This window comes from Myxocyprinus asiaticus, chromosome 1 (assembly GCF_019703515.2).
Source record: "Myxocyprinus asiaticus isolate MX2 ecotype Aquarium Trade chromosome 1, UBuf_Myxa_2, whole genome shotgun sequence".
Lineage (NCBI taxonomy): Eukaryota > Metazoa > Chordata > Actinopteri > Cypriniformes > Catostomidae > Myxocyprinus > Myxocyprinus asiaticus.
This window is the reverse complement of record NC_059344.1, coordinates 5,053,837-5,081,385: the sequence shown is the minus strand read 5'-3', so window position 1 is coordinate 5,081,385 and position 27,549 is coordinate 5,053,837. Positions and strand designations below refer to the sequence as shown.

The following is a 27,549-nucleotide window of genomic DNA, read 5'->3' as shown; positions in this document are numbered from 1 at the left end:
GGTAAGTGGTTACACAAAATCGATTTATGCACATTTAAGATATAAAATGTGAGTTGAAAATACTCATTTTTTAAAGTTAAAACAGCTCAATAATACTGAGTAAATCCAACATAATACAATTATGTTTATTCCACTTAAATCAAATACACTAAAAATTCAAAAGTTGAGAAACTTTGGCAACCAGCTTCAGGACTTTATTTTATTTTATAATTATTTTATTTTTTTCTCAACTTAAAGGCAAATTAGTATCAACTTAACAATTTAAGTTTGTCCTTGTTTTCATTTAACTAAATAAATTATGTCCAAAACACTCAGAAATAACAGTGATTTCAACATACCCAAGTTCAACAAGCTTGCATTTTTAAGTTTGGAACAAGATATTCATTGTTAAGCAGATTTTCATTTCCACTAAAGTTCATGCCCTTACAAAATGCATTTAGTTGGACTGGCTTAAACAACAGTGTAGGTGATCACCACAACTTTAAAAAAGTTAATTTAACCTGAAAACTGAAGAAAATTTTCCAAAGCAAACACTAATCTCCCTGATGGCGACTTCAAATGAAACACAACTTTTTACAGCAAGACATCAATAAAACACCCAAGAGAGCATCTATTAATTCTAAACAACAATTAGTTACATGTCCTCATATGTCGCAATGCTTCGACCAAACACACACAAATACATTCAAGCAAGGGATTATGGGTATTGCCTCCACACAAATTGCTTCTCTAACTGGCATGCTCAGTGGCAGTTGCAACAATATGAAGTTCACACATCTTTTGTCCCATGAATTGTCCGGACCTTTCCATGATTACTGGAGAAGATCCTTAAAGGGATAGTTCACCCAAAAATTAAAATTCTCTCATCATTTACTCACCCTCATGCCATCCCAGATGTGTATGACATTCTTTCTTCAGCAGAAACCAAACAAAGATTTTTAGAAGAATATTTCAGTTCTGTTGGTCCTCACAATGCAAGTGAATGGTGATCAGAGCTTTGTAGCTCCAAAACTCACATAAAGGAAACATAAAAGTAATCCATAAGACTCCAGTGTTTAAATCCATTTCTTCTGAAGTGATATGATAGGTGTGGATGAGAAACAGTTCAAAATTTAAGTCCTTTTTACTCTAAATCTCCACTTTCACTTTTACATCTTAAAGCCACATGTGGTGCCTGTTAGTTTAAATTTCACATCTGAAAGTGAAAGTGGAGATTTAGTGTTAAAAAAGACTTTTTGTTCTGTTATATTGTTCTGTCTCTTAACCACACCTATATTGCTTCTGAGGATATGTATTTAAACACTGGAGTCATATGGATTACTTGTATGTTTTCTTTTTGTGATTTGTGGAGCTACAAATGTCTGTTCAGCATTCACTTGCATTGTATTTTTCTAAAATCTTCATTTGTCTTTTGCTGAAGAAAGAAAGTCATACACATCTGGGATGGCATGAGAGTGAATAAATGATGAGAGCATTAACATTTTTGGGTAAACTATCCCTTTAAGAATCAAAATCACAAGTTTTAAATTGCCTGATATTTTCTGATTTTCTTTATTCATGGGAGCCCTGGCCTTAATAAACTTACAACAGTAAACATTGGGTTTCCAGCACTTCACTGAAGTTCACAGTTTCCACAGAAAATCCACCAAAAAGACAATCCTATGCAGTTATTGTGCATTATGTTGTCAACCGTAAGGTCAATACAGCAATCCAACATTCTGATGAAAATATTACTTATTCATATTTACATAACATATATACATTATATTAAATAAGATGATATCCCTTGTAAAACTAACAGTGATTGCATGGGGGAGTTATTCTGCCACAAATGTGATCAAACTGAGCATGCTCAAAAGCCTGTACGTTCTACCTTCAAAACCAAACTTTACATTGTATGTTCTTGCTGTTTACATTTTTTAAGCTGATCTAAACGAATGGCATAAAGGTTAAGCTTATTGTTTTTTTAAGTAATCTCAACCTTTTCTATATTTAATAGTTCAATCAACTTTTAAAATAGAGTTTGCCTGACAAAATGGAAGCTGTGCACATTTTCCAGTAATTTTTCATCACTCTTCAGATTTAGTTGCATTGCTCAGCAAGGTCCAGTGGTAGTTGAACAGGAAGGGTACTTAAAAGAACTATCTGTTCCTTTAAGATAATCACATACTCATAAAGAAAAAATAAAAAAAATAAAAATAAAAATTGAAGCATCCCCGCCATGATAGAAAAAATGTGTGTGTGTGTGTGTGTGTGGCTCAAGCAAAACCTGAATCACACCCTTCCCATGCACACACACAAATACAGACACATACATAAATACATGTTGTACATATATATATATATATATATTTTAATGTAAATTGGAAGCATTTACAGTGTAAAAAAACAAAAAAAAAAACAATCTACATTTGTAGTACATTTTACATTTGAAATGTTGGTTATTTATGATAAAACAATTATTGCAAATTGGAACGAACGCATTTGAATATTTGAAAATGTATTTGTGAGTGGAGCAAGGTGTAGCATGCATCTGAGGGAGGATTTTTGCTCTCTTCACTCTGGCTATATAAAATGAATAAAAGAGAACAAATAGATAAGAAAACAAAAAATATTGAAAATAGAATGACCACTGGAGAACAATAGAAATATTAATCTTCCTCTATAAGTGCTTGGTGACCTTTTTTTTTTACCCATTTTTTATTGCTCACTTTCATATAGCTTATTCCTCTAGCTGGACAATTATTTTGCCAGTTCTCATTCATATTCTTTCTCTTCCTCCTCATCGTCATCCTCATCCATCACCATCTCAACCCCATCCATGCTTTTCTGCAGCTGTTGCTTGATGCAATTCAATTCTTGCAGTCCATCACGTAGCTCCTTGCATACCTCTCTGATCTTAGTCGCAAACTCTGTCTTGGCCCCCTTCCGTAGCTCCAGTGATCCCTTAGCCAGGAAGAAGACATCCAGGGCCAAGAAAAGACCTGACATGACGCCTGTGGTGACGCTTATGACCTGGGCAGCTTTGGCTGCTCCTCCCGCTACACTGAGGACCTGGACCGTGTTGATGAGATTTTCAGTGTTGACGAGGAGAGCTTTCCCAGCCCGGCCACCCTCTTTCAACACGTGCTTCATGTTCAGGTTCAGAGCCTTTTTGGAGATGCTGTCCATGTACTGCTCAAAGTTCCACTCTTCCAGAGTCTCCATACCGGCCTAGAGTGGACAGAAAGCTGAGATATTTATTGGAATGATGAAGAGGAAAATGTTTTGTTTTTAACTGAGGGGGTCAAGAGTTTGGCTGGTTAGCATGGGAATTTAGCCCTTGCAGGTAATAACTGCACCATTACACAGACAAAAAGCATCTTTCTACATTGATGGACAATCACATGTAGCATGTACACTGGCGGCCAAAAGTTTGGAATAATGTACATATTTTGATGTTTCGGAAGGAAGTTGGTACTTTATTTCACCAAAGTGGCATTCAACTGATCAAAAGTATAGTCAGGACATTACTGATGTAAAAAACAGCACCATCACTATTTGAAAAAAGTATTTATTTATTAAATTTTTTCTCCCCTTTTTCTCCCCAATTTGGAATGCCCAATTCGCTCTAAGTCCTCATGGTGGCATAGTGACTCTTATCACGTGGCTTGCTGAGCGTGTTACTGTGGAGACATAGCGCGCGTGGAGGCTTCACGCTATTCTCCGCGGCATCCACGCACAACTCACCAAGTGTCCCACCGAGAGCAAACCACATTATAATGACCACGAGGAGGTTACCCCATGTGACTCTACCCTCCCTAGCAACCAGGCCAATTTGGTTGCTTAGGAGACCTGGCTGGAGTCAATCAGCACTCAGCGTCTTTACTCGCTGAGCTACCCAGGCCCTGAAAAAAGTCATTTTTTTCAAATATAGACAGGCCCCATTTCCAGCAGCCATTACTCCAACACCTTATCCTTGAGTAATCATGCTAAATTGCTAATTTGGTACTAGAAAATCACTTGCCATGATATCAAACAGAGCTGAAAGCTATTTTGAAGCTTAACATTGTCTTTGTGTTTGTTTTTGAGTTGACACAGTATGCAATAGACTGGCATGTCTTAAGGTCAATATTAGGTCAAAAATGGCAAAAAAGAAACAGCTTTCTCTAGAAACTCGTCAGTCAATCATTGTTTTGAGGAATGAAGGCTATACAATGCTTGAAATTGCCAAAAAACTGAAGATTTCATACAAAGGTGTACACTACAGTCTTCAAAGACAAAGGACAACTGGCTCTAACAAGGACAGAAAGAGAGGTGGAAGGCCAGATGTACAACTAAACAAGAGGATAAGAACATCAGAGTCTCTAGTTTGAGAAATAGATGCCTCACATGTCCTCAGCTGACAGCTTCATTGAATTCTACCCGCTCAACACCAGTTTCATGTACAACAGTAAAGAGAAGACTCGCAGAAGGAAAATTGGAAAGGAAAAGCCACTTTTGAAACAGAAGAACAAAAAGAAAATGTTAGAGTGGGCAAAGAAACACAGACATTCTTTCTGGGATCTTAACCCCATTGAGCTTTTGTGGGATCAGCTAGACTGTAAGGTGCGTGAGAAGTGCCCAACAAGACAGCCACATCTATGGCAAGTGTTACAGGAAGTGTGGGGTGAAATGTCACCTGAGTATCTGGACAAACTGACAGCTAAAATGCCAAGGATCTGCAAAGCTGTCATTGCTGCAAGTGAAGGATTAGCATTTAAAGTTATTAAATGTCCTGACTATACATTGTGATCAGTTGAATGCCACTTTGGTTAATAAAAGTACCCATTTCTTTCCAAAAGAGCTAAATCTGAACATTATTTCAAACTTTTGGCTGCCAGTGTATTCTGCTTAAACAATTTACTGGCCACCCCAAACTGACCCATATTTCAAATCAGGGTTTGAAATGAACTCTCATTAAAATGAAGGTGAAAATCAACCTTATGCATAAAGCTGTCAACTGACTAGCCAATTGAGCAGGTTATTTTATCATGCCACAACGTTAAATTCATTTTCCCTGACAATATTTCATCAAACAAGGTCATGTCCTGTATATTCTGTTGGCTGTTTAGAATCAAACATGATGTCCAATCTGTGAGAAAAAAAAAAAAATCACTCTTTTGACACATGCACTGACCTAACTCCTCTGTAAATTGCAGTGAGCAGAATAGCATCTCAGAATGCACAACACGTCGAACCGTGAGGTGGATGGGGTACAACAGAAGAGGACCACGTCGTGTTCCACTTCTGTCAGCCAAGAACAGGAAGCTGAGGCTGCAGTGGGCACAGGCTCACCAAAACTGGACAGGTAAAGACTGGAAAAACATTGCCTGGTCTGATGAATCTCGATTTCTGCTGCGACATGCAGATGGTAGCTTTCTGTTCTTGGCTGACAGAAGTGGAACCCGATGTGGTCTTCTGTTGTTGTAGACCATCCGCCTCAATGTTCGACATGTTGGGCATTCTGAGATGCTATTCTGCTCACTACAATTGTACAGAGTGGTTATCTGAGTTACCATAGCCTTTCTGTCAGCTCGAACCAGTCTGTCTATTCTTTGTTGACCTCTCTCATCAACAAGGCGTTTCCATCCACAGAACTGCCACTCACTGGATGTTTTTTGTTTTTTGGCACCATTCTGACTAAACTCTATAGACTGTTGTGTGTGAAAATCCCAGGAGATCAGCAGTTACTGAAATACTGAAACCAGTCCATCTGGCACCAACAGTCATGCATATCCCCATTCTGATGGTTGATGTGAACATTAACTGAAGCTCCTGACCTGTATCTGCATGATTTATGCATTGCACTGCTGACACACGATTGGCTGATTAGATAATCGAATGAATAAGTAGGTGTACAGGTGTTCCTAATGAAAGTGGTCAGTGAGAGTGTTTAAATCTTTGCTGTTACTGTTAATTTATTTTATATGTTTCAAGTTTGGGTCAAGTATAGATTCTTTTTGCCAATTTCCTTACCTGGAGAAAGTCCAAGCATTCTTTAATATCTTTAATTTCGTGCTGGTAGTCTTGGATCATCTTCTCCACCTTCTTCCTGTCTGTGTTGGAGTGAACAGTGTCTGTGATATTTGCAGACGCAGATGCCACTCCACCTGCGGTCGCAACACCGATGCCCACCGCCGTTACAATAAGAGAAGCCCCAAAGGTAAAGGGCGCCATCACCAGGCCAGTGATGGTGGTGATACTTCCGGCTACGCTGGCCACCCCGCCTCCAACGCTAGCGGTTACCGTTTTCTTGTGGAAGCTGTCTGCCGCATCGGCTAATGCTAATAAATCAAGTATCCGCTGCTGTAGCGACACCTCCCGCTGGTTGAGCAGATGAACGAAGAGTTTGGCAGCCATGAAGACTCTGTTAGCTGCTGCTTCTATTGCTCTGAGAGTGTGTGGTAGACAGAGAGAGTTATTTTACTCTGCACATTTGCTTGTGTGCAGTTTATGGTTTTTTTTTTTCCTCAGAAAATGTAATAAAAGAAAGAAAAACAATCTCACTTTTCTCCATCTTTCTCATTAAACTGTGTTGACTCATTCCATTCTCCCCAACCTGAGGATTCAAAGAGAAACCCATCGCAGAAGGCACAGACAGAGGTCAAACATATTTAAGAACAAGACTAGATCTTAACAAAATACCTTCCACAATTCTCCACCAAGCCAGCAAACCATCTTCATCCTGTGAATATAAGACATAACTCTCAGTTAATTTTTGTACTCACACAAACATCCTGGAATCATCTGTTTTTTTTTAAATGTGGCATTGCTATCAATTCAGGGCTTACATACGTACATCCTCACTATCTAGAGGGTTGCCTTCACTGGACAAAAGAACTTCTGGCATGTCTGATGTTTGAACTTCAGGGTTGCCCTGCAATAATAACACACAGAAAAAGAGACTGAATTAGAGACAGTCACAGACTCCAACACTAACATGCAGAGAAAAGAAGATAGTAGAAAGGCTACATTGTTAAGCCTTCATAATAATTTCCAGGAATAACATACAGCACATGCAAGTATAGAGATTAGGAAGAACTTAAAAAAGTTTTGTGATTTTTTTTATTTTTTATTAGATGCTCATAAAGGTGATCAGTCAGGAATGATGTTGTTAAGTGTCGCCTGTAAGGTTAAAAAAAGGGTTTTAAGCTAAAATGTCCATTGTCATCAAGTGTATATATATATATATATATATATATATACTGTACATTAATGGTTACGCATAACTGTTTAAAAAAAAAAAAAAAAAAACTGCGACTGTGCTCTTAAATGTTTCACTGTGCCCCTAAAAATTTTCACTTAGAGGCAAGAGTGCTTCAACGCAAAAATGTTAGCACAGAGTCCTGCTACAAAAAGTCATTTCTAATTAAAAAAAACACCATGTTGACAGAAATCCACTAAGAAACAAAAAAGGCGTGTTGACAGTTATGCATTCACAAGGAACCTCCGTATCAACAGCATGCCACAAATGCTGAACACAGTGTACATCTTTACTTGTATTCAACCCGTAACACTACTTTAATTGTTTGTAATTAGTACATTAACATGCAGACAAACAAACAGGCAACCTATACATTCAAATCATAATGAATTCCATAAGGGATTTTAACTGATCACGCATACTGCTGTGATCCTGAAACACAAACCTTAAAGTCTTCCTGTCTAATAATATACAGGTGCATCTCAATAAATTAGAATGTCGTGGAAAAGTTCATTTATTTCAGTAATTCAACTCAAATTGTGAAACTTGTGTATTAAATAAATTCAATGCACACAGACTGAAGTAGTTTAAGTCTTTGGTTCTTTTAATTGTGGTGAGTTTGGCTCACATTTAACAAAAACCCACCAATTCACTATCTCAAAAAATTAGAATACATCATAAGACCAATAAAAAAAACATTTTTAGTGAATTGTTGGCCTTCTGGAAAGTATGTTCATTTACTGTATATGTACTCAATACTTGGTAGGGGCTCCTTTTGCTTTAATTACTGCCTCAATTTGGCGTGGCATGGAGGTGATCAGTTTGTGGCACTGCCGAGGTGGTATGGAAGCCCAGGTTTCTTTGACAGTGGCCTTCAGCTCATCTGCATTTTTTGTTCTCTTGTTTCTCATTTTCCTCTTGACAATACCCCATAGATTCTCTATGGGGTTCAGGTCTGGTGAGTTTGCTGGCCAGTCAAGCACACCAACGCCATGGTCATTTAACCAACTTTTGGTGCTTTTGGCAGTGTGGGCAGGTGCCAAATCCTGCTGGAAAATGAAATCAGCATCTTTAAAAAGCTGGTCAGCAGAAGGAAGCATGAAGTGCTCCAAAATTTCTTGGTAAACGGGGGCAGTGACTTTGGTTTTCAAAAAACACAATGGACCAACACCAGCAGATGACATTGCACCCCAAATCATCACAGACTGTGGGAACTTTATACTGGACTTCAAGCAACTTGGGCTATGAGCTTCTCCACCCTTCCTCCAGACTCTAGGACCTTGGTTTCCAAATGAAATACAAAACTTGCTCTCATCTGAAAAGAGGACTTTGGACCACTGGGCAACAGTCCAGTTCTTCTTCTCCTTAGCCCAGGTAAGATGCCTCTGACGTTGTCTGTGGTTCAGGAGTGGCTTAACAAGATGAATACGACAACTGAAGCCAAATTCCTTGACACGTCTGTGTTTGGTGGCTCTTGATGCCTTGACCCCAGCCTCAGTCCATTCCTTGTGAAGTTCACCCAAATTCTTGAATCAATTTTGCTTGACAATCCTCATAAGGCTGCGGTTCTCTCGGTTGGTTGTGCATCTTTTTCTTCAACACTTTTTCCTTCCACTCAACTTTCTGTTAACATGCTTGGATACAGCACTCTGTGAACAGCCAGCTTCTTTGGCAATGAATGTTTGTGGCTTACCCTCCTTGTGAAGGGTGTCAATGATTGTCTTCTGGACAACTGTCAGATCAGCAGTCTTCCCCATGACTGTGTAGCCTAGTGAACCAAACTGAGAGACCATTTTGAAGGCTCAGGAAATCTTTGCAGGTGTTTTGAGTTGATTAGCTGATTGGCATGTCACCATATTCTAATTTTTTGAGATAGTGAATTGGTGGGTTTTTGTTAAATGTGAGCCAAAATCATCACAATTAAAAGAACCAAAGACTTAAACTACTTCAGTCTGTGTGCATTGAATTTATTTAATACACGAGTTTCACAATTTGAGTTGAATTACTGAAATAAATTAACTTTTCCACGACATTCTAATTTATTGAGATGCACCTGTAGTACTGCTACTACTGCTCTAGACAGATAGATAGACAGACAGACAGACAATTGCTTTTACATGTATTCTTCTTTTCCTATATGCATGCAGTTGCGCATTACCTGTGTTTTCTCATCTGTGTGTGCTGCTGCAGAGACAATTAGAGGTTCACTGGTTCTGTTCTACAGAAAGAAATGAGACAGAGATGCTGAAACAGACAAACGTTTAGTGCTGTGCACTGCATGAAAATCGCAATCTGGATTGTGCTGATACCTTAAGGTGGTGCATGTGTGCGTGTATCCTTAAGCGATAGTTGGTTTGGGGACAAATTTGCCCCCAGAAATGTGTACCCAATTCACAAAAGATTTTTTCTTTTCTCAAAATGTAAATAAGTAAATAAATAAGATATTTTATGGATTGGGTTGGACTGTAGTCATAATTAGCTTTATATAAAACCAAAATAAGTCTATGGTATGTATTTATTTTGTGTGTGCGTGTGTGTGCGTGTGTTTGAGTACCTGTGAGGAAAACCTGAATGGATTCAGTTTCTGAATCATTCCAAGGATTATTCCAGGATCCTGAATAAAAAAAATCAATAAAAAAATAGACACAAGCAGTTACTAGGGTCCAAGCAATTTGGAAAAGTGGAGAAAATGACCAACAAATTTCAGATTTGAAGAAAAAAAACAACATCTGTCAAGGGCAAAGTCATTTCATTTACTAAGTACTCTAGTTACTTTGTAGGCATGGGGTTTGCAGACTTGTATGGATTTCATTTCTTGTGGACAAAACTATCATCCTAGTGGACAAAATTAGAAGTATACCCTTCATCTGTCATTCACAGTTCAATTTCATTGTGTTTTGATTTTCTGTTAACAACAGAAATTAATTAGATTGCCATGTGTCCTCGGAGTGTCATGTTGTCTATATGTGTAGCAAGTTTTGTGATATTTGAACACTGCATTCACAAGAAACAGACCAATTACTCATTACAGACAACACCTGAAGAACGTATAGGCATATATTTGCGAAACTATTTGTAAGGGGGTTCAGTGGAAAGGAGGAGGCGAGGACCGGCTTGACAACTTAAATAATAATTTAATAAACAATTTAACCAAAAACACACCACCGTAAACACACACAGTACAGCTGCCTGTAATTCTCTCTCTCTAGAACTGTCATCCCCCGGCCGCCTTTATCCCTCGCGCGCCCCATCAGGCTGATTGGGGACCGGGCGTGCCTCATTCCAGCCCGGCCCTGCCCTCCTCGGCTCTACACTCCTCCCGGCGTTGCCTCAGGCCGGGGAGCCCCCGGCATGACGTACATCCCCTTTCCTCTCCAGGAGGGGGTGGGGGCGTGCCTTGCGCCCAGACTGCCGGCGGGTCATCCCCACCTTCCTTGACCAGGGAGGAGACAGGAGGGGAAAAACAACAACAAAAACAAAATAGGCGAGGGAAAGGCCAACACGGAGCCACAGAGAGAGAGAGAGGAGAGAGAGATAAAGAAACTCACCAGTTCTCTGATGCACCGTCGTGTGGTCCTCGATCACTCCTCCACCCTCTCAGGCGGACGGCAGCCGCTCCTCCCCGGGCGGACCGGAGTCAGACCTCCGACCCCCAGCAGACAGAATGCCCCTCCGCATTCCCGGCGTCCCGTGGGGACACTCCTCCGCCCCTGGCAGCGGCCCTACCACTCCAGGCGGTCGGGGAGTCGCTTCCCTCCTCCCCCCGCGGACGGCGGTCTTCTCTCAACCACTCTGCGTTCACGGGGGACGGCAGGGCACTCCTCCGCCCCTGGCAGCGGCTCCCTCGCTCCAGGCGGTCGGGGAGTCCAGTCCCCACTCGCCTCGCGGACGGCGGCCATTCCCCGTGCCTGGGTGGTCGGGCTACTCCGTCCCCCGTAGGATGGCAGCGGCACTCCCCTGGGTGGACGGCAGTGTCGAGGACTCTGCGACGGGAATCCCTCCTCCCTCCCGGGTTTCGGCACCAATGTAAGGGGGTTCGACGGAAAGGAGGAGGCAAGAACCGGTTTGACAACTTGACAACTGATTGGGGACCAGGCGTGCGTCATTCCAGCCCGGCCCCGCCCTCCTCGGCTCTACACTATTAAATTAATCAAAATTCTTTTGAAAACTTTTTGTCATGAGGGTCTGTAGATGATACGCTACAAATTTTGTGCAAATCAGAGAAACGCCCTGGGACAAGCTTGAAAAAGTAGGTTCAAAAAATTCACACCAGCAGTTTTTCTTTTTTCTGCTGAACATTTATTATCTGCTGGTGGCCATTTTGCCTGAGTTGTCCAATCAATGGGTGCTTCTCATTTTGGAAATTGTGCATCCTCGTTTCCTTTCCTTGCTTCATTTCTTCGTTTCCTAGTTCCAACCTCTTAGGAAATGAGGAAAGGATGGAAGAAAAGGAAACGAGGATGGAGGATTTGAAGCAAGATGGATTTGTAAATTGAAATGTCTTGCTCACTCAAGCATCACTTCAGAGCACCTCGGTGTGCTTGCCATTATGTAATTACTTTATTATTTTACTTTATTTATTAATATATTCATAATAAATCAAAATAATTCAAGTTGCATTGTTGAAGTATGTGACAATTATGGTTTATTTCAACTGCAAAAGTGAAACTTGAATTAAAACTATTGTACCAGAATTTAAGCGTGCGTTTAAGCGGGGCTTCGGCCAAAAAGTCTTCTGCATAGGATGCTCCTGTGCTTCCTCGTTCAAGCATCCTCAGGAAGCTTCCTTGATTGTCCTTAATGATGGTGGACTTTGATTGGTTTCTGGGTCACGGGCTCGAGGACAGAGGAGCGAGGAAACGAGGATGCACAATTTAGGAAATGAGAAGCACACAATATTTTAAGGATATGCTAACACCTCCTCGACTGAGCTTCCTCAAAGAACCAAAAAACATTCTTGACTCTTTCGGAGTTATAACTGGTTTTTAGTTGTAATGCCCCTATTTTGGCATACATCCTCAAAATGTCTACATGTCGAAAGTTTCATTATGTTCGGACTGGCCAAAACATTTATTGCCTTTTATCTTCTAAATGATTTGAAAAATCAAAATTCTATTGAACATTTTTTATCATGAGGGTCTCTAGATGTACATGCCAAATTTTGTGTCAATTGGACCAGAGGTCTAGAAGGAGTTAGAAAAACTAGGTTGACCAGAAATTTGTATTCTAGTCTATACGGTTTCAGAGCAAAAATGTGAATTAGCTTATTACAGCATCCATATGATCATATGATTTGCAAGGCACTGAAGGATTGTGGGGAAATAATTTTTTTTTCTAGCCCATTCGGTACCGGAGTTCTGAGCAACAGTGTGACTTAGCTTATTATAGTGCCACCTTGTTGCAAAATTGCATTCTCAAATTGTGTTACATTCTCACAAAATTTGTTGTACAGCCTAATTTTTGCAACCTGTAAATGGATCCCAAACCCATTCACAATGCATGCTATTAGCTGCTGAAATTGGATCAGCTGCTGGCAGCCATTTTTGTTGATTTGTCCAATCAAAATTTTAAGGATATGCTACTACTTGAACCAAAGAAGCTGCTGCCAGCCATTTTTTATGATTTGTTGAATCAATATTTTAAGGATATGTTACTACTTGAACCAAATAAGATTCATGTCAAATTCCAACTTCCTTGATGAAGGTGTTGCAGAGATTTCCTGGAGTTTAGATATAGTATACCCTATGGGCAGAAGTGAACGAAATGTGTCAATGTTTACCAATTTTGTTAAGTAGGACTTTGCATTCAAGAAGATATAGGTGGATAAGCCAAAATGGGCCACAGACAAACTTATAACTTGGCTTATAACTCTGAAGTGCTTTGATGAATCAAAATTATTTTTTGAAAAACTTATTGTCTGGAGGAAATTTTGATTCTAACCATCACAGCCCTAGAGTAATTAGAGAAAATGTAAATTTGCATTTTATAGCACCACCTAAAGTTGGATGGGTGTGTGAAGGTAGGCCTGAGTAGTGGTTGGGATTTGGGACCACCACCATGCCAAGTTTGGAGTCTTTATGACTTATGGTCTCTGACACCTCAAACAGTTTTAGGACAGGAAAACAATAATAAGAAAAAAAAGAAAAACAATACAAGTTCGCAAAAGTAGGTTTTTAAAATGATCTCAAATATTAAACAAGCGAATTGACTGAATCCTGTGCTTATCGAAGCAAAGTAGTTCAGAATGAAAACCATTTACAGTCTTGTAAAACCACCTTCTGGTGGCCTTTTTTATTTTTATTTTGCACAGACCTCTGGGGCAAGCGCCAAATTCTTTCCAATCTGCTTTTGTTAACCTTGTCTAATAGCTGTTGAAACTTGATTGAACTGAAACATTAAGGAGCCAAATGGCTGTTTTTAGTCGCCAAATCATATAATTGCTCGTTTTAGATTGTTGTTCAGAAACAAGATAGAAAGCAGAAGAAAAGGAAGAACCCATTTATCGGAGGTTTAATAAACAGTACATATACAGTAGTTGAGAAGATACATAAGTTTGCATTCCCCTTTGGTCTAATCAGTGTTTACACCCCTTTCATAATTTAAACAAATATAAGAGATAAAAAAATTACTGCCTTTCAGAATCTACATAAGCAGATATTTACATAAAGCATAGTATGCATATAGTAGTGTGTTTACACCTTGTGTAATAGTTGTGTATGAGTCTCTCAATTGTGTCAAAAGCTGGATCTCATATACGTGTGTATTTATATATAATTTATATATATATATATATATATATATATATATATATATATATATATACAGTGCTGTGGAAAAGTATCTGCCCCCATCCTGATTTCTTCTGTTTTTGTGTATATCTCATACTAAATATTTTCAAAAATTCTAAAAAAATCAAACATAAAACAAAGGCAGTCTGAGTAAACACAAAATACAGTTTTTAAATGATAATGTTATTTATTGAAGCAAAAAAGTTATCCAATACCAATTGGGCCTGTGTGAAAAAGTATTTGCCCTTAGTTACTAAATCCCCAAATCTATGAAAATGCATTCATAATGGGGTTCAGCTGCACTAGACACACCCAGGCCTGATTACTGCCAGTCTTGTTCAATTAAATCAACACCTAAATAGAACTTTTTCAGCAGCATGAAGTTGGCTAAAAGGTCTCACCCAGTAGTACACTATGCCAAGGTCGAAAGAAATTCCAGAAATGATAAGGAAAAAGGTGATTGAAATACATCAGTCTGGGAAGGGTTACAAAGCTATTTCAAAGGCTCTGGGATGGGGTGCTTAATCTGAGAAGATTTCTCCAAATGGAGAAAACTTTGCACAGTAGTGAACCTTCCCAGAAGTGGCCGACCTTCCAAAATTCCTCCAAGAGCACAGCGATGACTCATCCAGGAAGTCACAACAAAGCCAAGGACAACATCCAAGAAACTGCAGGCCTCTCTCGCATCAATAAAGGTCACTGTTCATGACTCTACTTTCAGAAAGACACTTGGCAAAAATGCCATCCATGGAAGAGTGACAAGGTGAAAACCACTGCTAACCCAGAAGAACATTAAGGCTTGTCTGAATTTTGCCAAAACACACCTTGATGATCCTCAAACCTTTTGGGAGAATGTTCTGTGGACTAATGAGTCGAAAGTGGAACTGTTTGGAAAATAAGGGTCCCGTTACATCTGGCGTAAATCAAACAGAATTCCACAAAAAGAACATCATACCTACTGTCACGCATGGTGGTTGTAGTGTGATGGTGTGGGGATGCTTTGCTGCTTCAGGGCCAGGGCGACTTGCAATAATTGAGGGAAACCTGAATTCTGCTCTCTACCAGAAAATCCTAAAGGAGAACTCCGGTCATCAGTCTGTGATTTGAAGCTCAAGCACAACTGGATTATGCAGCAAGACAATGATCCAAAGCATAGGAGTAAGTCCACCTCCGAATAACTCAACAGAAGCAAAATTAAAGTTTTGGAGTGGCCTAGTCAAAGTCCTGACTTGAACCCGATTGAGATGCTGTGGCAGGACCTTAAACGGGCAGTGCATGCTCGTAAACCCTCCAATGTGACTGAACTAAAGCAGTTCTGCAAAGAAGAGTAGGCCAAAATTCCACCACAGCATTGTGAAAGACTCTCTAGTTTTCAGAAGCATTTAGTTGCAGTTGTTGCTGCTAAAGGTGGCACAACCAGCTCTTAAGTATAAGGGGGCAGTTAGTTTTTCATATTAGTGATACAGGTGTTGGATAACTTTTTTCCTTCAATTAAAAAAAAAAAACGAATATTTGAAAACTGTATTTTGTGTTTACTCAGTTTGCCTTTGTTTTATGTTATATATCGTTTGAAGATCTTAAACAATTTAGTATGAAAAATACACAAAAACAGAAGAAATCAGGAAGGGGGCAAATACTTTCCCACAGCACTGTATATATATATATATATATATATATATATATATATATATATATATATATATATATATATATACAGATCAGCCATATATATTTATATATAATATATATATATAAGTGGTGCAGAACTTTTAATTATAAAGAAGCCTGAAATATACATGGGACTCCTATTTTGAAATGTCTGTGCTCCCAGTTGTTAACACACTGACGGATTATTCGCTGAGAAAGTGACTGTGATTCAAACTACTAACCTGAGCTCCTGAGTTCACTTCACACAGTTTCTCAGTTCTTTTTGGGTGATTCATGAAAAACAGTAATTTGGTCACGATTCTCTCGCGCTTTCTGGGCTGTGAGGGGCTCAGAGCAAATGCTGGAGGAGCTCAACATGCAGGGGGAGGGTGGTTCAAAAAGGGGCTTACTGTAGATTGCGGTAATGCACTATTTCAGCTTGCGAACAGCCATTAAAAAAGAAAGAAGAAGACTCTCTCACGCTGGATTCGTTGTTGCGTGTGGTGCAGCGAGCTCATCATAACAGAACGGGTGAAAAGCGGCGCGAGACTGGTGGTGTGTGCTCTAAAGATGTGTTTAATAACTCAAGGTTATATAGCTGTGTCTCATTTAGAAGGCTACGCGCTAGTTAGGACACGTCCTTTGAAGGCTGCAGTATACCGAGAGTCCTCCTTTAAACAAGCCTCATTTAAACGAGATGGCCTTCGTAGGACAAACGGAAATGGAACGTAACATGGTTGCTATGACAGCACGCCACTCTTGAACAAGTGTGAGCGCTTTGAGTGAGAAGGGAACAAAGACCCTTTTGAAGGGAATCTATTATGTAAATTTTAGGAGAGTTATAATGATGTAGAGAGAAAAAAAAATAGATTTTACATGTGTATTTTTAGTCTATAATACTTTATTTTAATTATATATATCTATAATCATACATATCGATGACGTATGTGGCTGATAAATGTGACAGCTTATCTGACCAAACTGCATATGGACACACACAACCTGACTGTCGCCAATGGCGACTAGATTTTAAATTATTGTCGCAATCAATTATTTTGGTTGCATTTGCGACCGTTTTAGTCACAGTCTGGAGCCCTGTAAGCACTATGATAATTTGAAATTCAGAGGTTCATATTGGACTTATTGTTCATGCTACCAAAAGGGGTCATCATTAAATCAATCCTTATGGATTACCATCAGAAATCTTTAACCATGGCCCTTTTAAAAGAATCTGTTACCTGTGAAGATGATTCAGTGGGATGTTGTTTCTGCATTACACCAATTCCACCAGTCTTTCCTGCAAAATAAACAACCACTTAAAACTTTGACTTAGGAAAACATGATTGGTACATTAACTGGGATTGGTACTAACAAGTTCCCTTAAAGAAGGTAATTTCGAGGCTGAATCGAAGAATCAGAAATGTTCATCAGAATTTTTACTTTTTCAGGGAAGCGTAGAAATCGTTTGTGCTACTGGAACCATAAGTCAACACTTTACTGAGCATCTTGTAATGGTCAACGGGAAACAGTTCTGCATTTCTCCTTGCATGCGCCAGCAACGAAGCACCTTTACAAAACTTCTGGGTTTGTAGTGTCTCATTGGCGTTCTGTCCTCCACCATACAGTCCGGAACTCGATGATTTTATGCTCAGAGGTTCAATACCTCCTTGCCAAAGATGCGATAGTGGAAGTACCAGTGTGCAAGGCACAGAATAACTTCTACAGCCATTAATGTTCAGTTGCCAAGTAGGACGGGGGCTGGGGCCCATACTAGTCTTGAGGTGCCTAAACTGGACACTTATAAGCCTCCATTCAAGGTATTTACTCAGAGACAGATTTTGTCTCATGTCCGTCCACTGAACTGGTTGGTGTTTAGCGAGCATAATTGCAGAAAAAATATCCCCTTGTTGCAGGCCAATTTTTTACATTTGAGGAATGAGGAATGCATTCCTGTTCAAGGCCCTGCCCTGCGGGTTGTCCTTGGCCTGTCACACATGTACAAATGTGTAGATGCTGAGCTCACTCTGCTGAGGTGAGCGTTGTCCTTATAACGTCAATGATTGGTTGCTGATAGCTCAATCAAAGGAATAAGCATGCAAGCACAGTGACCTTTGAATTGGGGCCTCAAGGTCAACTACACAAATTGTTTGCGTGCCCAGTCAGCAAATTTCCTTCCTAGGAATGAAATTCGACTCAGTAACCATATCGCACCTGACCGACGAATGCGTTCAGTCCAATCTCCTACGCTTCAATGAGTCAGTACCAAAAACATTTATGCTAGGCTTGATGGCTGCTACAGCTGCCGTCACCCTGCCAGGCTTGCTACAGATGAGACCTCTGCAGAGCATTCTCAGTCCGAGGGTCCCTCATCATGTTTGGCAACATGGTACCCTTCGCCTCATACTGACACGAAGCTGTTAAACCACGGTAGCTATTGAGAAGAACCACAGATGCATTAAACATAGGCTGGAGAGCCCTATACAATGGGCATCCATTGTTTGGAAAGGTGCACAAACTGTGTGGCACATAAATCGCCTGGAACTTTACTGTCCCCTTGGCTCTGTGAGCCTTTCTGTCAGACGTCAAAATTCATGTCCTGACTTATACAGACAGCACTACAATTGTGGCGTTTATAAGCCGCTAAGGAGGAGTATGGTCAAAGCACCCAATGTTGAACCTGGCAAATCGAATTCTCCTCTGGATCAAATCATGTCTCCTACTTGCGATGCACAACCCCAGTCACCTGAACAGCAGAGCAGGTTTACTCTAGTGTTAGGACAGGGGAATAGAGACTCAACCCTCAATCAGTTCAGAGGAATTGGGAGGTATTCGGGAAAGCCGAACCTGTTTGCCTATCTGGAGATAACACATCATTGCCTCTGTTATTCCAAGACAGCAAGCTCCACCAGGCTTGGACGCCTTAGCTCACAGATGGCCATCGAAACGTGAAAATACATTTCCCTGTCAGTTTGCTACATCAAGTACTGAGCAAGATATGGGAAGACAAGGAAACAGTGATACTAGTTGCAAGTGGCCCAACAGCCACTGGTCCCCAGTGTAGTAGAGCTCACATGGAAAATTAATTTGACTGACAAATAAATTGTTTGTCTGACACAATAGGGTTGTTGCAACCAGTGTAAAACACCACACTACAAGCTAGGGCCCCCTCAACAAGGTAGCTGTATGCCTTAAAATGGCGACTCTTTGCTAACTGGTGCTTTTCCCAGGATGAGGACCTAAAGCATTGCCCTGTGCAGATGATACTCTCTTTCATACAAGAGTGTTTGGATGCATGACTCACTCCATCCATGCTCAAAGTATATGTAGCTGCCATAGCAACCACTCATGACCTCTGAGGGCTTGTCTATAAGCAAAAACCTCTAGTCAGCAGACTTCTGCGTGGTACACGATGGCTAAGAGGTCATGGTCTCACCCAGTTACCCTCCTGCTCTGGGACTTAAAAGCTGGTGTTAAATATACTTACGGGTTCTCCATTTGAGCCACTAGAGGCGGTAAGCTTACACATACTGTTTTTGGAGACTGTGCTGCTACTTGCATTGGCATCAGTCAAACGTATTGGGGACCTTCAGGCCCTTTCGATCAATAACTCCTGTGTAAAGTTCGGACCAGTTCTGTCGAAGGCCATTCTTAAGCCCAGGGAAGTTTAAGTGCTGGCGACCCTCTTGAGGGCTTAGGTTGTTACCCAACAAACATTCTCCTCTGCTCCCTTTAAGTAAGAGGCTAAGAGACTACTCATGCTCTGCCCATTGAAATCATTACATGTACATTAACCAAACGAGTCAATTCAGGGTATTGGAACAACTGTTTGTTTGCTTTGGAGGCTGCTCAAAGCCATCTCCATGCAAAGAATGTCCCACAAGGTCGTGGATGCTATTGCACTTGCATATGACTCGCAAGGCACAAAATGCCCCACGGGCAAAACAGCTCATTTGACAGGAATATGGCTTCCTCTTGGGCATGGGCAAAGGGCGTGTCTCTAGAAGACATATGTCTGTCTGCAAGTTGGGCTTCCTCTAGCAACGCTGCCAGGTTGTATAACCTACATGTATCTTCACTCTCTTCCCACACATTCATGGAGGAACAGGGTTGATCACTAACCAATAAAATGGTTAATAAGGTGTTAGATCCAAAGCTATAGTCTCTCTATTCCCAATGGTAGGAATGAGAGCATGAATCCAATGTTAATCACTACCATGTCGGCTAGTGTCATGGTGCCAAAGCCGCGTCTCATTCCCTCCTTTCAGGGAACCAAGATTACAGAGTAACCAATAGGTTTTTTTTTTCCTCTTTAGTTTGGAAAGAAAGGAAGAGAGAGAGATAGAGAGAGAGAGGGAGAGAGAGAGAGATAGAGAGAGAGAGAGAAAGATTTTGCCATATTTGAGTGTATCAGTCTGTTAGTATGGGCATTTTTGTTGCCATCATTTAATTCATGTTAACCACAGATATTTAAAAGTGACTTAGTGAACAGTGAGTTAGTGTTTGTAGGTAACAGTAAAGCTGTAAATACCAGCTCAAGCATGCCTGTATCAGTGAAACTATACACCCTTGAACTAATATGTTTGTTACACCATTAATGACCTTTAATGATATTTGCACACATAATCAATCTGACCTCCAGAACAATTTTGTTGTGAAAAACATGTGATCTGTGGTTTTCGGCTGAAAACCATGTGACTGCTTCGGTATCTGGTTCAAAAGAATCGCAAATCCCCAAATAAGTTTGAACCAAATACAGTCATGTCAGCACATTTTACTCCCCTGTTAATAAAATGTTACTGCCCAGCCAATATTCATATGCATTTTCCAATTTACACATTAATAATTAGTAATGAATTTACTCTCATACACTGTTTTAATTTTTTAACAATACAATAACTTCTTAATTCGTATATGAAGCCCTTGAGCATTCACTTGGTTATTACTTATTTATTTATAAACACATTTACATTTAGTGAGCAAAACATGAAAATGACATAGGCTAATAGGCTTGATAATAAATTTTATTACTTCATAATGTTGTCAGCCACAGTGCCTTACTAGGGGTGCTTCATTTTCTTTGGCCACCAGATGGCAGTAAAGTAAACTTTGTACAGAAGATTGGTCCATCATTGTTTATCTGACATTGATGTGCTGCGTAGCAAAATTAAACTCTTAGGCTCATTTGAGTTGCCAACCGCTATGAGGAGACGAAAGTATGCGGGTGTAGTCAGGGAGAAGTGAACAAAAAAACCGCAATCAAGTGGTAAAACTCCCACTTCTCGTAGTGAACAAGCTGATTTTGCATTCTTTGTTGCCTTCTGACACTGTCAAGAGTATAGGGAGTGTCGACAAAACATTATTCATGCACACACACGCGCGCACACGCACACACACACACACACACACACACACACACACACATAATATTACAGTTAAAGGACTAAAATTTTAGAAAAGAAAAAACATCACAGTTGTTCTAAGCCAATGGGCCACTGAGCTGTGTTGCCAGCAAGTTTTTTCCCATCATGCTTTTAGTTTGCATAGCTGGTAGAAAGCAACTGCAGCCCCTGAAGTTAAGGAAACCCTTAGTGACAATATAGTTACAATTACAACTATGGGAGTTATTGCAATATCGTCCTGGCCCTGAGAACTGCATCTGCCTAGCTGTTGCGAGAGTATTTTATCACACTTCAGCATGACATATCAACAAGTTGGGCAGCATTTCTAACCAGCATGCACCTGGTGGTAATTGGCTATGTGTAGAACTTGCTCATCTCTGTAATGTGAGGGCTAAGCAGAGCAGGACAAGATGTAGGGATTGTGTGAACCCAAGTGCAATTTATTAAAAACAAGGCCAAACAAACACGAGATAAACACCAACATAACATCAACAATACAAAGGCAAACATAAGGCTTATATACACTGACAAGGGTAACAAGAAGACAAGGCAACCAATAACAGAATGGAACTCGTAACAAGATAGCAAGACTACGAACTACACACCTGGGAGCAATCAAAGGAGAGCACAGAACACAGAGACAAGACAAGATACTGAAACTAAACTTCAAACTAAAAGACATAGTGTGCACCCACGAACCAAAGTCCACCAATACCGTGACATATCCCCCTCTTTAAAGGGCGGCTCCTGACACCCCAAAAAATGAACAACCTGGGGGATTCGGGGTGGGTGGGGTTCAGCAGCCTGGGAGGAGGGTCCTGGTAGGAGGCAGGGTCCGGGGGTCCAGCAGCCTGGGAGGAGGTTCCAGGTAAGGGGTGGGGTATGGCGGCCTGGGAGGAAGCTCCAGGAATGGAGTGAGATCAGGCAGCTTGGGAGGTGGCTCCCGGAAGGGGGTGGGATCAGGCGGCCTGGGAGGTGGCTCCCGGAAGGCGCCAGCATGGGGCTAAGGAGGCGGAGATGCAGGACACTCAAGGGCCAGAGGCTCAAGGGGTGGAGCTGGTGGAGAATCAAGGAGTGGAGCAGCCAGAGGCTCAAGGGTCAGAGCTGTCTGAGCAGCTGGAGGATCAAGGGGCGGAGCTGGCCGAGCAGCCAGAGGCTCAAGGGGTGGAGCTGGCCGAGCAGCCGGAGGCTCAAGGGGCGGAGCAGCCAGAGGCTCAAGGGGCAGAGCTGGCGAGCAGCCAGAGGCTCAAGGAGTGGAGCAGCCAGAAGCTCAAGGGGCGGAGCTGGTGGAGCAGCCAGAACTCCTCATTTTGCCAACAGTCCTATGTTTCAGTTGTTTGGGGGCATTCTGCATTCCATCTGAGCTATTTTTTAATTGTTTCGGGCATTGAATACAGGAGGTTCTTGCATTCCAGCTGCATAATTTTTCAGTTGTTGGTCTGATCACATGCATCAGACAGATATCTATGATGGTGTCATCATAAAAACTTAAAAACTGTGTCCCCATTTCATTGCATCAATAGCCGTTTTGGAGCGCAAGAACATGTCCTGTGTGTATGGTCCATTAACTGATTTGTTGAAAGATAGAGTTGTTTAGAGTAGGCTAGTGATACTGATATGGCAAACCCTTTTAAGATTTATTCACTAAAACTTACTAGAATCTGTTTTTATGTTAATAGTACTTATTGTTTAGTTACTAGTTAGTATTCCAATAGTGACTAGTATCTTGTTGAAGTTTTCTGTTACTCATTAGATAATAGTTTTTTTTTTCCAATATAGACACTGGAATCTATTCAAAAGTCACTACTGACCATTTTAAGGATGTGAACAATAACAAAGAAATTAGAACGCTACTGGCCTGGGAGCACTTCCGGTATCATTACTGGATCCTTTAACTTTGATTCACGTTGCGACCAGCTTTTCCGGATTAAGAAGATACCATCATAACAACATAGAAACACTTAAAAATAAATGCTCCAGCAAAATAAAAGCTCAGTTTAAATGGAAAAAAGTACGATAGAATTTGATCACTACTGAAGTATGTAATATTTACTGTAATACTACTACTACTACTACTGCTAAGAATAAACAATAGTACTTTTATTAAATTTAAGCAATATCTCACATATGTGATGCTGTTTTTGCATAGCTCTGTTATTTGCAAAATATAACTCTAATGTAGTATAAAAGCACTTCATTTGATAAAAATAATACAATATTATGTTTAAAATTAATGGTTATATTTTCATTTGATTAAAGTACTACTGAATTATTTAATTTAAACACCATTTTCATGATCAAATTGAAATAAATGTTAATATATAGTAGAATTCAGAAAAACATCTCTATACTTTAATTTCCATTAGTTCCAGGCATCCAGGGAGCATCAGGCCACCGAACAACATGGTCCACATTTAAATAATGGCATTTTATGACAATCGTGTTAACGATAGTAATGTTAATCATGTTAAAGTCACTATGCATGAAGCACCTCCCGCTGTTGTTTTCAACAAATATGACAACTAGTTGGAAATGTTCAAGGTTCAAAGACGTTGCTTTCTTAAACTGACGAATAATTCTTGAAATGGTCTATACATATTCATTAAATATTAGTACCTGTTCCTTTGCTACAAGTCACTATTCCAGTACAGACAAGTATTAGAAAATATAATCTAGAAAATATAAGTACTAGCACTGCATTTTTAATGACTAGTAACTATTTAGATCAAAGAAATCCCAAACTCAATAGGTACTAGTAGTATTTTCATCAACATTTCTGCTTAGTATGCCAATAATTTGTTGAATATAAATTCAACACAGCAGACAAGGAGAAGAGAGGAGAAGAGAGAAAGGATAAGGTGCAAAACATCAGGTTATTGAGCAAATTTACCGAAAATGCAGCTATTTGAAAGAGCATTTGTTTGAACACGGACACTTAGGAAGCACATAACTGATAACCATTGCATAACGATCTAACTACATGACCTAATTTGGTTCGCAATCCATAGTTTATAAAAAAACGCTGCTTTAAACAAGCGTTGCAATTATGCTATGCTGGGTCTCTGAGGGTTAAATATAAAAATATCCAAAAAATAAAAATAAAATAATAGTTCTACTAGATCAATACTTTTCCTTTTAACACTTAAGTACATTCAAAAGTACTGTAAGTACTTTAGTACTTTTATTCAAGTAGAAATATGAAGGGGTACTGATATTTTTAATGGAGAAAAATATCTTTACCTTTACTCATGTACAGGATTTGTGTACTTTGTACACAACTGTGGAAAATTGAATAGTAGCAAAGGAATAAGTATTAGTATATAATGAATAAGTACCAGTGACTATTGAATAGATACTAGTGTAGTGTTGGGTTCGAGTCTACAGTACCTTCGTAAAGTCTTAAACCAATAGAGCACAACAGTGCCCATCCACCTTTTCAGCCATCTTGGTACCGGAAGTATTTTCCCATTCATTTCTTCCATAGGAGAAGATTCTTTATGAAATCCTTCATAAAAAAGTTCTATGCCATGAACCAAACCAACCAGCTCCGAGGTAAATCACAATGTTACAAACTTCAGACAAATCAGACAAAAAGACAAAGGTACAAGAATGTGTACTTATCATCTTTCACGAGGGCATGAACAGTACTGCTGCTCCCTATACGCATATTAGGCAGTCTGCATAGGGCACAAACTCCCTAGGGGGGCACCATCTTACTCAATGTGCCTCTTATTGTTGGCTGTCCCCTGTAACCCAATATTGTAACTTCCATCCATCCATTCATTTTCTATACCCAATTATCCTATGAAGGGTCACAGGGAGTAGCCTACAGTATCCCAGCTGCTCGTGTTTACAGCATGTACGTGTGTATGTGCCAAGCGCAAGGAAGTGTAATCAATCACACCAATGAGACTACTTATGTCAAGATTTATATTGAAAAATGAGTTCCATTTTGGTCTGTTTCTCACCCAAAACTGATCATATCGATTAAGAAGGCATGATTACACCACTTGAGTTGAGAGGATTACCTTTATACTGCCTTTATATCCTTTTTGCAGCTTAAAAGTGTTAGACACCATTGACTTGCATTATATGGACAAAAGCACCTCATAACTCCATCCAAATATCTTCGTTTGAGTCCACAAAAGAAAGTCACGAGTTTGAGATGGCATAAGGGTGAGTAAATGATGAGAGAATAATTTTTTGGAAAATCCCAGCGGAGTTAACGGGGAACTATTCCTTTAATCAGCGTGCACACGTGAAAGAGAGATTTATTTGTTGGTTTTAGAACGTCAAATGTATATGTGAAATATTTAAATTATTTTGGTGAGTATATTTAAATATTATTGGTATGTTGACATTATTCTTAAACAGGGACTAAAACGGATCAAGGAACGGAAATTGAACATTAACTAAATTTTTTGTAGAATGTAACTGAAAACGGAAACAAAATCCCTTTAATTCGTTCCGGAGTGAAAATGTTATTTTTAAATGCTGGTAAGCGGTTAATAACCAGTTAATTTTGTTTCGATAATTTTTCCATGAATCCGAAGACCACAGGTTTTATCAAATTTTTATCACAGAAAATTTTCGGAATTACATAGACATTTTCGGAGGCATGCAGGACAAAGACATTTAGGCTATTAATTGATTTTAGGTGGCCGAATGTACATTCAAAATATTTTGGGGGATATATTTAATTTCAAGTGTATATTTGTTGAAAAGATGTTACTTATATACTGTAGGCTACTGTACTGTATACTATGTGTGTTAATTTCTATCCGGAAAATTCTGAATTTTATTTAATTCTGGAATGAAATCACTGGAAACAAAAGAAAAAAAATACTGTTTCTGCTCAGCCTCAGAATGAAACGAAATGAAAAACATTTCATTTTTAGTCCCTGTTCTTAAGACATTAACTGTATTGGCCAAATATGTGTGTTATGCTTTCTGCAAGATAACGATTTTCTACATTAAAATTTCACTGACACAAATATATGTCACCACTGGAATATTTCAAACAAAAAAAGAAAAGAAAAGAAAAGAATAGAAAATAAAAAGTACTAGCTCCTTCAAAACAGTAAGAGGAATACTTGTTAAAAGGGCTTGCCATAACACGTCAGAATATGACGAAGTTGTTCACGAGCTGAGTGTAACGCCTTTGCTCCAGGCCACGGAATCACAGTACTTGAACTTTTTGGTCAAAGGACACAAGGAAAAGCTTAGAAAGTAAACTTCTTTCAGGACATTTGCGAACAAAATGGCATAAACATTCGAAAGCAAAATGATCGCCAGCTTGCTCTTTTTTCTTTTGAACTTTTCCAAGCATGCGATGCGAGTTTCATATACAAAACACACGTGTACGATCAAATCCGATGAACTGTAAGCCGTGCTTACCTCTACAATGCTTTGATTTTGATAGTCTTGTTTATCCTCTTCCAAAAATTGAAATGCCCAAGCAAACAAATGTGCATGCAGCGCTTGTCTGGAGTTAATGTTGTGGAAACATTTAAAAGATGCCAGATGTTCGGCTGACAACAAGTCTACTTTGCCAGATCTGACAATCCCACATTACTAAAGAACGGACCAAAACAGCCACGAACAGCACCCTTTAGTTCACACTGTAAATCTATGGTCCACTGACTCTTCCTAGAATCAGAAAAAGCACATGATCACTGGGCGTGTTTGTGGAAAAATGTAATTTCCTCCTCCAAATTAAGCTATTCAGAACTGCAAAGCTAAGTTGCATGTTTCTGGTTAAATGTAGCCTATTATTTCATCTATTCCATTCTAAGTCATTCTGAGCACCACATCACAATTTGTTAAAAAGAAAGCAAAGTACTGTATATATTTTAATATACTTTATTTACATCCATATAGATGAAATAAAATCTACATAAACTTTGTAAATTGTTGTATACTGCACAACTTTAAGAATTCATACAGTTAAAACGTAGCAGCAAGTCAGTATGTTTTTTTTTTTCTGTAACAGCTTTAGTTTTTTCTAATATATATATATATATATATATATATATATATATATATATATATATATATATATATACACAGTGCATCCGTATTCACAGCGCTTCACTTTTTCCACATTTTGTTATGTTACAGCCTTATTCCAAAATGGATTAAATTCATTATTTTCCTCAAAATTCTACAAACTATACCCCATAATGACAACGTGAAAGAAGTTTGTTTGAAATCTTTGCAAATTTATTAAAAATAAAAAATGAAAAAATCACATGTACATAAGTATTCACAGCCTCAAAATTGAGCTCAGGTGCATCCTGTTTCCACTGATCATCCTTGAGATGTTTCTACAACTTGATTGGAGTCCACCTGTGGTAAATTCAGTTGATTGGACATGATTTGGAAAGGCACATACCTGTCTATATAAGGTCCCACAGTTAACAGTGCATGTCAGAGCACAAACCAAGCCATGAAGTCCAAGGAATTGTCTGTAGACCTCCGAGACTGGATT

The 27,549-nt window shown here is 39.5% G+C and overlaps 1 protein-coding gene across 2 annotated transcripts; it reads right to left on the bottom strand.

Moving 5' to 3' along the window:
• On the bottom strand, positions 1–26,703 carry LOC127441994 (apolipoprotein L4-like). 2 transcript variants are annotated; one of them, XM_051699624.1, is made up of 9 exons: positions 26,457–26,703; positions 16,899–16,957; positions 9,780–9,839; positions 9,384–9,443; positions 6,821–6,898; positions 6,667–6,706; positions 6,529–6,580; positions 5,998–6,412; positions 1–3,213 (listed from the first exon to the last, which is right to left on the bottom strand). In XM_051699624.1, the coding sequence occupies exons 2-9, from the start codon at positions 16,932–16,934 to the stop codon at positions 2,758–2,760; spliced, it is 1,197 nt and encodes a 398-aa protein (XP_051555584.1). In that variant the 5' UTR covers positions 16,935–16,957; positions 26,457–26,703; the 3' UTR covers positions 1–2,757. The 2 variants fall into 2 exon arrangements, with proteins under 2 accessions (XP_051555584.1, XP_051555593.1); XM_051699633.1 differs by lacking the exon at positions 16,899–16,957.
• Positions 26,704–27,549: the final 846 nt, after the last annotated feature.

Coding starts and splice junctions, on each gene's coding strand:
- LOC127441994 (XM_051699624.1), bottom strand. CDS start 16,934: ATGCAGAAACAACATCCCACTGAATCATCTTCACAG. Junction 6,581..6,666: donor TTGGTGGAGAATTGTGGAAG/GTATTTTGTTAA, acceptor TTGAATCCTCAG/GTTGGGGAGAATGGAATGAG. Junction 6,413..6,528: donor AATGAGAAAGATGGAGAAAA/GTGAGATTGTTT, acceptor ACACACTCTCAG/AGCAATAGAAGCAGCAGCTA.